At 42.0% G+C, this 10,168-nt stretch overlaps 1 protein-coding gene across 3 annotated transcripts; it reads left to right on the plus strand.

The window, feature by feature from the left end:
- Nucleotides 1-1,130: 1,130 nt before the first annotated feature.
- LOC311250253 (uncharacterized protein) lies at nt 1,131-8,999 on the plus strand. Of its 3 annotated transcripts, none has more exons than XM_084341841.1 (10): nt 1,136-1,366; nt 2,518-2,584; nt 4,498-4,596; nt 5,216-5,350; nt 5,533-5,640; nt 5,749-5,847; nt 6,192-6,290; nt 6,395-6,493; nt 7,446-7,544; nt 8,644-8,999. In XM_084341841.1, the coding sequence occupies exons 1-10, from the start codon at nt 1,299-1,301 to the stop codon at nt 8,725-8,727; spliced, it is 957 nt and encodes a 318-aa protein (XP_084197967.1). In that variant the 5' UTR covers nt 1,136-1,298; the 3' UTR covers nt 8,728-8,999. The 3 variants fall into 3 exon arrangements, with proteins under 3 accessions (XP_084197968.1, XP_084197967.1, XP_084197966.1); XM_084341840.1 differs by having other exon boundaries at nt 1,137-1,366; nt 4,495-4,596; XM_084341842.1 differs by lacking the exon at nt 6,395-6,493 and having other exon boundaries at nt 1,131-1,366; nt 4,495-4,596.
- The last annotated feature ends 1,169 nt before the right edge of the window (nt 9,000-10,168 follow it).

Below are 10,168 nucleotides of genomic sequence, written 5' to 3' on the forward strand. Positions count from 1 at the left end.
AAGACACAAACGCAAAAGAAAGAGACGAGATGGAGTCTGTCTGCACCTGGACAGGTAGACACACGCTGAGACAGACAGACAGACAGTGTGAGTGTTATATAAGTCTGGGAGAGCCCTCACTATTACATAACTGAACACACATACATGCGCACACACACACACATACATGCGCACACACACACACATACATGCGCACACACACACACACATACATGCGCACACACACACACACACAGTGTTGTATCTGACCTGCAGCCTGCAGCGCCCCCTGCTGGTTCAACTCAAACTAAGTGGAAATGACGCGTCTCTCCTGTAGAGGTGAGTCAAGCTTCGCTTCATTACTCACATTATTTTTTGGATGACACGATTTTGAATATTTTATCTTTAAATATGCAAATGAGGCGTTAAAAATTCACTCATTTGCATAAATGTCCAGAACATAATTGTGAACTTTGAATGAAGCTGCAGGTTCAAACTTCTTCTTCATGTTGTCGACACGTCAGAGTCAAAGAGGGAACTTTGTGTATTACATCAAATATAAACAATATTCTAGTTTCCTTCATGTTTTTATGAATGAAATGTTGCATTAATCAGACTGAATGATTTATGAACAGAGCTGAGTCACAGCTGATCACCGACATTAACACAGTCATTATATTTTAAATTACAACACAGCTGCTGTTTGTTCTGTTTTTACTTTGATCATTTAAATTCAACTTTTTAATGTTTGTTTCTGGTTGAATTTACTATTTTTATATCATCACAGTTTAAACTGTCAGCAGGACAACAAACTTTTATTACTGACATTATTATTATTATTATTTTATTATTATTATTTTTATTGTTATTATTATTATTTTATTATTGTTTTATTATTATTTTATTATTGTTGTTGTTATTATTTTATTAGGACACAAACTCTGAGACGTTTGACTGTTTCCATCAGAATCCTGCTGATCAGCTGTTTACTGATAATAAATCAATAAGTGAAGAGTTTGTGTTGTTTCAGTGGCAGCTGGAGTCTCTGAGGTATAAATATGTGTTGCATGTATTTCATGTAGTAGTTGTAGTAGTAGTACTCCTGTACTAGTACTGACTTCTTCATGTATTAATACAAGTATGGTGTAACAGTACGACTGTGAGTACTCTGAGCAGTAAAAAAAGTACCTCTTCTTCTCTGGTTACTGGGAGGTCAGACGAGGTCGACAGTCGTCTCCTGCAAGTTCAACCAGCGGGGTCAAAGGTCACTGTGTGTGTGTGTGTGTGTGTGTGTGTGTGTGTCTATATTAGGAGGACTGATGAAGCCTCCTGATCAGCTTCAATCTTTTCTTCTTCTGCTGCTGGACGCTGACATGGAGCCTCAGAGGTGAGCAGTGATCCTTACTGATTACTGATTATTGATTATTGATTAGCATGCTGGCTTCTCTGTGTGTTGTGTTCAGCCACAGCCTGATGATAATTTATATTTTATAATTTAATATATTTTATAATTATAAAAAAGTGTTGGAGTTGATTTGTTTCATGTTGATTAAACTTCACACAGTATTGATAATGATAGTTAGTCTGTTTGTATGAAGCTGTTTGTTACAGTGTGTACTTGAACACACCTTCATTAACTGTTACAGTCCTGTAAACATCTCATGAAACTAACCGGAGCCTTCATGTGACCGTTGTTCTGTTTATTAAAGGTCAAAACATAATTTACCTGAACTTTAAATATTTAATAACTTCACAGATGAAACATTTAATGCAGTTTGTCAGTAACACATTATAAAACCTGCTTATTTATCTTTAATTAAACTTTTTATTTATGTGACTGTTTACAAACAGTGACATGGTTTATAAATGATTTATTTCAACATTATTTGATGAAAATAAATAATAAACATTTCAGTGATTGTGAACAGTCAAATAAATAAAGTTTGATTAACTATAAATGTACTAATGATAAAATGTCATGTTGAGTGGATGTGATTAATTACAGACATTAGAAAAACATGACTGATGTTTAATATTAAACACATTAACTTTACAGTGTTTCATTAATATATTAGATTAATGAGTCTGCGTCGGTTTGATTTAATCACAGTGACTCAACATTAAACACAAAAACTCTGAATGTGAAATAAAATAATTAAAGTTTAAATGATTCTTTAGTGTTTATGAACACGTGAAGTTACCTCATATTAATACTGTGGATCATTGATCCAGCTCCAGTGTGTGGCCTGCTGTGGCTGCTGCTGGAGCAGCTGTTATCTGAGACGTGTCAGTGATGATGAAGCTGAGCGTGTCTTCATCGTGTCTTCATCGTGTCTTCATCGTGTCTTCAGTCCCCCTTCGGAGTCTCAGTTGATTTATTCTGTCAGGACGTTTTAGAGATGAAGGTTCTGACTTCTTGGTGTTTTTGTAGTGAATTTCACAGTAAAACGTCGCTCGTGGCCTGTCAGAATAAAGCTGTTAGAGTCTCTCTGTGGAAACTAAATGTTCTCCTCTTGTTGTTTTCCCCGATGCTGTCAGACCTGAGCCAATCAGCTGGGAAGACGAAGATGAGGGAGAGGAGGAGGAGGAGGAGGAAGTGATCACGGTAAGAATGAAAAGTTTCTGCTTTTGTTTTCTTTGAGTCCGGTTAAAGGAACACGGACCACAGAACATCTCTGGAGCTTCACAGTAAAACAGAGTTGCAGCGTTCTGCTGAACACCTGAAGCAGCTGGAGATGATTTAAACATCAGATGTCTCCATACAGCTCGTCTGCTGAGATCTCAGAGATCACAACCTGATCTGAGGAGATGATGTTTACACCTTCAGCGTGCCGTTGAGCTTCTGCACCGCTAACACTGTTAGCTCGTTCAGTTGTTTAGCAGAATGCTGCAACTCTGTTTTACTGTGAAGCTCCAGAAATGTTCTGTGGACTACGAGACTTCACCTGACTTTATATCATCAGGAGGAGATGATGACTGAGCCTGACTTTATATCATCAGAAGGAGACGATGACTGAGCCTGACTTTATATCATCAGCAGGAGACGATGACTGAGCCTGACTTTATATCATCAGAAGGAGACGATGGCTGAGCCTGACTTTATATCATCAGAAAGAGACGATGACTGAGCCTGACTTTATATCATCAGAAAGAGACGATGACTGAGCCTGACTTTAAGGTTATTATTTCAGGGTGAACTGTTCCTTTAAAGTTCGTCTTCCTCTGGCTTCATCTTCTCGTCCTTCAGTCCTCCTCCATCTTTAAATGTCAATACAATCCATCAGCTGCTGATCAGATTATTAAAAGATTGTGTGTGTGTGTGTGTGTGTGTGTGTGTGTGTGTGTGTGTGTTGCCTGACCTCTGACCTCTGCCATGTGATTGGTGGATAATAGTGACATCAGCAGTAGGTTAACGACTGGCTGCAGTCCACCTGTCGCTGTCTGCCGTCCATCTGTCTGAGGAACTTCTTCTTCTACAGTTTCTCCTTGTCGCCTGTCTCACCGTCACACTTCTTCTTCTTCTTCTCTGGAAGAAGATTAAAAGGCTTCTTTGCATCTTCAGCGTCCCTTTATTGAAATAATTAGATCATAAAGTCGTTAACAGAAAAGCAAACTATGAAGTTAGAACAGTTTTCTTGTTTGTGGCGCCAGTGAGTGAAAACTTTAATATTCATAAAAACATGAACACAGAAAATAAATCAAACACATCTCGGCTGTTTTGACTCACTTATCCAGTTCGCTGTCAGAGACCCCTGCTGACCTCTGACCCCTCCCCTTTGGGAAGTGATTGGCCAGTAAAATGACACCAGAGAAGGTCATGTCCAACACACACACACACACACACACACACACACAGCTCTGAACTGAGGCGTCAGTTCCTCTTTAAGCTGCTAATAAAGTTTGATGTGTTTGATGAGAGACAGGAGGTCAGAGGTCAGAGGTCTGAGGCTCCGCTGCGACTTCGATCTCTATATTGTTTATTTCTGTTCCTGTTAACGGAGCCGTCCTCTTTAAAACTTTAAATAAAATTTCATGAGTTGTAGAAACGTGTGAGTGTGATCTGTGGTGAGACACACCGGAGCTTCAAGTGACATCACCTGAGGACCTTCATCTGACTTCACACACGTCCTACTGTCAAACATAAAGAGTGGGGACAAACACTGAGGGACCATCGGACTGAGACGGACACGAAACCAAATGTTCGTCCATCAGGAGATTTAAGGAGACTAACATGTCTGTCTGTCTGTCTGTGTGTCTGTTTCTCTGTCTGTGTGTCTGTCTGTGTGTCTGTCTGTGTGTCTCTCTGTCTGTGTGTCTGTCTGTGTGTCTGTCTATCTGTCTCTCTGTCTGTGTGTCTGTTTCTCTGTCTGTGTGTCTGTCTGTGTGTCTCTCTGTCTGTGTGTCTGTCTGTGTGTCTGTCTGTCTGTCTGTCTCTCTGTCTGTGTGTCTGTCTGTCTCTCTGTGTGTCTCTCTGTCTGTCTGTCTGTCTGTCTCTCTGTGTGTCTGTGTGTTCAGCAGGTGGAGGACGGAGGCTACGAGTCGTCCGTCTCTCGGGAGAAACAGGACGCTGTGACCTGCAGCGGAAACGCCAACACTGACCGTCCAATCAGCCTCAAGGTCAGAGACAGACGACACCAACATTTCTTACAGTGGAAATATCTACTTCATTTAACTTATTTTATTTTATTTTATTTTTCATGCTCAAGTTACTTTTTTTTTTTTTAAATGTGTTTTATTTTTTTGACCAGTTTCCCCCGCGGGGACCAAAACAGTATTTCTGACTCTGGTCACTTTATACTTTATGCTAACGTTTTGCTAACGTTATGCTAACATTATGCTAACATTAGTTTCTTGTTATGCTAACATTATGATTCATGTAAGTTTAACTTTCTATGCTAATGTTGTTTTTAGTGCTGACTCAGCTGTTGCTGTGGTCCAGATGTGACACAACGTGTGATGAGTAGTAAAGAAAGACGAGCGAGAGCGGCGTACAGATTTATTACTAAACATGATTTTTACTGGTTTCCAGTCACTTGATTTATTCCTCAACACTGGAAACATCCATCAAACAGCAGAGCGTCCAAAACCATCAGGACAACGTAGAACCAGACAGGTTTTAATAACAGAAGAACTGTCAGTACGGACCTGATAAACCCTTTGATCCAATCTACTGTCTGCCTGTCTGCCTGTCTGTCTGTCTGTCTGCCTGTCTGTCTGTCTGTCTGTCCTCCTTCAGACAGATAAATCGGGTCGTCTCCTCCTGGAGACTCCTGATGACCTCCAGAACCTTCTGCTGCTGAGGAAGACCAAGAGAGAGCGGAAAGCTGCTGTGAGGAAGCCTGCTGCTGCTCCCCCTGCTGTCCAGACAGTGGTAACACACACACACACACACACACACACACACACACACACACACACCTGTACAGGTAATCAGTAGTGTTTATGTGTTGACACCAGAGGAGGTTGCAAACAACACGTGTCATTAATAAAAACAGTTTGTTATAACTGATACAGGTGTTATGATGATGAGTCATGTGACCGTCTGTCTCTCAGCCTTATTATGTGGACGAGGACGACTTCTTCAGGGCCTGTGAGCAGAAGCAGCTGCTGGTGATCGACAGGTACCTGTCCACAGGTGGAGATGTCAACGCCTGCGACACGGTGAGTCATCGACACAGAACTGATCCTATTGGCTCTGATTACATCACTTCCTGATCCTGTGTGTGTGTGTGTGTGTGTGTGTGTGTGTGTGTGTGTGTGTGTGTTCAGTTTGAGCGTACAGGTCTGCACAGAGCGTCCTCTCAGGGTCACACAGAGGTCGTCAGTAAGCTGATGGAGGCTGGACTGAACCTCCACAGCAGAGACAAGGTCCAGATTAAATAATCAGTGTTCATTGTGACCCGTCTCGCAGTACTGTGTTGTTACGTGTCCACATGTCTGTCCACACACAGACTCTGTGGACAGATTCCCCCGCCTGCTACAGAGCGCCATGAAATCAATGACTCGATAAATCAAAACTAATCAGATTACTTCCTGTAACTGTGTGACATCATTCATCAGTCCTCTCAGCTGAAGACTCAGAGACGGTGTGGACCGAACATTCACAGCCACTGTTAGAACTGTTCTAGATCTGTCAGGACCAGATTCAATCTATTGTTCTGTAATATAACACTCCAGTGTTGAAGCTATTCTAATGTTCTGGTTCTGTCCAGCTGTGGTCCACTTGTCTCCACTCAGCCTGTCGAGGAGGACATCTGTCTGTCCTCAAACTGCTGCTGAACCACGGAGCAGACTTTACTGCAACAGACAAGGTAATAGTACTCACATTACTACAACTACTACTGCTACTACAGCCAGGTTACTTTACTGTACATTAACTGTGTAACTGTGTGTGTGTGTGTGTGTGTGTGTGTAGCTGGACAGCACTCCTCTTCATGTCTCTGTGAGAACCGGGCACTTTGACTGTGTTGAACATCTGATCCTCTGTGGAGCTGAAATCAACACACAGGACAGAGTGGGTTAACGCACACACACACACACACACGCACACGCACACACGCACACACACACACACACACACACACACACCAGGGGTTGACAATATAAATGGCCCGGTGGCCCAGACGTACTTTTAAAACCGTCCGGGCCACCAGAACGCTCCAAGCACTGGCCCGGTGGGGCCGGCATGGATTAAAGTTCTCCGTCGCTACGACGGATTTCCGTCATTCAAACTTCACAGAGGCGACTTGTGAGATCAATGTAGATCGGAGGAGAACTGTTGGCTGATGTTTATTGACAGATTGTCACACTCTACAGCCAATGGTATCGTTAACAGCGTGTGCTCGCCTGACCAATGGCAAAAATAAAGAAACAGTTTGATTTCATAGATTGAAAATTACATTGAAAAGACAACATGGAGGGGGGCGCAAAAATCAACCAGCTGAGGAGGAGATGGACGAAGAACTGATTGTGCTTGAGTGATGCAGCACTGTTGCAATTTTGACTTATGCATTTGCACTTTTTGACCTCAGTACTGCAGTATTAAAATAAATGTTATTCAATCAAATTGGTCTTTTTCGTTATTATGGGGATCGATTCCTGGGCCAGTGGTTACAATGGTGGGGCCCGGAGGGCCAGTGGCAAATGTCCCTTATTGTCTTCCCCTGCACACACACTTTTACATCCGGACTGTGGACCGTTATGCAGAGCACCTTCATCTTCTTGTTTTTGTTTGTTATTCAGAGATTTTGTTTCACCTGTCAGAAATATTTCATCACACTTTAAACTTGTCTTTATAAATATTTAACATTTAAACTTCATCTTCCAGTTTGTGTTTGTTTTACATAGTAAGTAGGTAAGTAAGTCGTAATAAGTTCATGATGACACAACAGATTTCACAGCTGTGGTCTCTTTTGCGTTGTGTGTCATATTGTATTTTAATGTGTGTGTTACATTGTGTGTTTCAGGAGGGAGACACTCCTCTTCATGACGCTGTTCGACTCAACAGATGTAAAATCATCCAGCTGTTGTTGCTGCACGGAGCCGACACACACATCACCAACCAGGTAACACTCACCTCTCACCTGTAGGGGCCTCCAGGGGCCTCGAAGGCTCCAGTTTCTCTCCCTCTGCGTGTCAACTGTTGTTTCTTTCACCAAACTACATCTGGAATTAACCAATAAAAGTTGGATCCACTCATCAAAACATCAAAACAACAGAGCAGTGATTGGTCAGAAACTACTTCTGTCAGCTGTCGTGTATCAAATATCCAGTTTCAGACATTCAGTTCTGACTCATCGCTCTGCAGAGAGGAACAAACCAAATAAATAAATATGAACAACTGTTAAAAGGTTAATAAGAGACTCTAATGTGTTAATTATTTATATTAGTTAAAGATGCAATATGTTGGAATTCTGCATTAAAACGTATAAAACAACTGGACCTTTGTTCTACACGTTGTTGAGAACTGGACCTTTGTTCTACACGTTGTTGAGAACTGGACCTTTGTTCTTCACGTTGTTGAGTTGATGTTCAAACGGAGAAGTCCAGCAGTTTCCTGGAGGTTTCAGGAGACAGTCAGAACGAGACGAAACGTAACCAGAAGAAAACTTCTAAACATCAGAGAGTTGAGGTGAAGCTCTGACTGACCTCAGCATTCAGCACAGACTCTGGTTCTGGTTCTGGTTCTCTGTCTCCTCTCTGTAACGTTAGTTCATGAAGTAAAGTCCATTTCCCCTCCAGCTCCAGTCAGCAGTCAACAGTACAGAACCTGGAGGTCACCTCTGGATCACTGCTGCAGTCGGGTTGATCAACAGGAGTGAAGATAAATCACCTTTTTAATCCCACAAGTTACAAAGTAACTCTGAGCTCTGCTCCCGTCGGTGAACAGCTCCGGATCAGAACCTGATGAGAGTCCAGGTGTTTATTCCTCCAGGAGGTCTGGATCTGCTCCCACTCTCTCCTGCAGATGTCCTAACATCTGTTTACTGCGACATCATAATCTGTTATTGACCTTTAATTACATGTTGATGTGTTGATGCTTTGAGTTAAAGTGTTTCTGACTCTGATTCATAAAAACATGGTTTTAATTTGAAATGAAATAACTTGATGTCTGTCTGTCTGTCTCACTCTCTCTGTCTCTCTCTCTGTCTGTCTGTCTGCCAGGATGGACGTTGTCCTCTGGACGGCGCGTTGGAGTGGCAGAATGAAACAAAGACTCTCCTCGATGAGCAGACCTACAGGAAGTGATGACACAAAATGTCTGTCAATATTTATTTTTATTTTATTTTTATGCTCCAACATTTCTTCTTCTTCTTCTTCTTCTTCTTCTTCTTCTTCTTCTTTGTTTTTGTTTGAATGTAGAAATTAAAAACAGATTTTTTCTTTAGTTTGAAGAAACTTTATTCACTCTGACTTTATTTTAACAAAAAGTCCTGATCAGCTGTTCCCTGCATGTTATTTATTAAATTCAAAGCCTCATTAAAAATCTGTATGAATTAAGACAAATAAACATGTTGGTGTAAATATGTCTGAGTCTTGTCTGACTGTGACCAGCAGGGGGCAGTACAGTGTTCAGTCTGATGCATTGGAGCATTTATTGACGAGCAGAAACAAACACGACATGTTGTTAACATCCATCAGGAAGTGACCGATGTCTTCTGACGCCTCCTCTGATCATGTTTCAGTGTGTTGTTCGTCTCAGCAGGTGACGGTTTGATCGTGACGGTGACTCAGCTGAGCCGTGAACTTTATACTGACAGTTTGTTCAGGTGATCTCCTGTAACTGCTTTGAAATGGCTCCAAGTGACTTTCCTGACTTGTTCAGATCAATAATGAGCTCCTTGGACTTTCCCATTGTAGTGTTTGTGTCTGAGCCTGGTGTCTGTGTCAGACAGGTCCTATTAAAATGATCAGCTGTGATCAATCAGAATCAGTCAGTAGAAGTTCAGATGCTACAAAGAACATTTGATTCACAACTTTCAACTTTCACGACTGAATCACCTCGTTAATCACTTCAGTGAAGTTAGTTTTAAAGCTGTGGTCTACGATTTGAAAGGTTTGAAAAAAGCATTCCCCCCCCCGACACACACCCCTCCCCTCTGTGCTCCTTAATCCCTCCCCTCCGACGTAGCATCGCTCTCCGCTCGCCTCCCGCGACACACCCCCTCCCGCAACAACAATCCGGTAACAAGTAACGATTCACAGGTAAAGTTATTACAATGCACGTTGAAACTAACGTAAATCTTGTAAGTCATTACAATGTCCACAGCTAAGCTCCACAGCCAAGTTAGCATAAAGTCATTAGCATGCTACAGCTACGTTACAGCTACGTAATAAGTTACTATTTATCAACAGCTAAGTTAGCTCTGGTACTGGGATAACAAGGGGAAAGCAAGAGACCAAGAGACTAACAGATGCTGCCGTCAGCTTTCATCACAACGATCGCTTCCACATTGTGGCTGAAAAATAAACCTGCATGAGCCTCGGACCAGCTGTGTCCCAGCTGTTGTCCGAGCAGCACCGCGACACAAACATGCCTGTAAGACACACAAATACACACATCGTAACGCCTATATGATAATCCATCATATTGATTTAGCAAAGGCTTCGTTGAAAACAAATGGACAAGACCGGGAGGAGGGTTAGCAAACAGCCGAGTAGTGACCGGACTGGGGTTTTTATGGAGAAA

This window comes from Pagrus pagrus (assembly GCF_965226575.1).
Source record: "Pagrus pagrus genome assembly, chromosome: 21".
NCBI lineage: Eukaryota > Metazoa > Chordata > Actinopteri > Spariformes > Sparidae > Pagrus > Pagrus pagrus.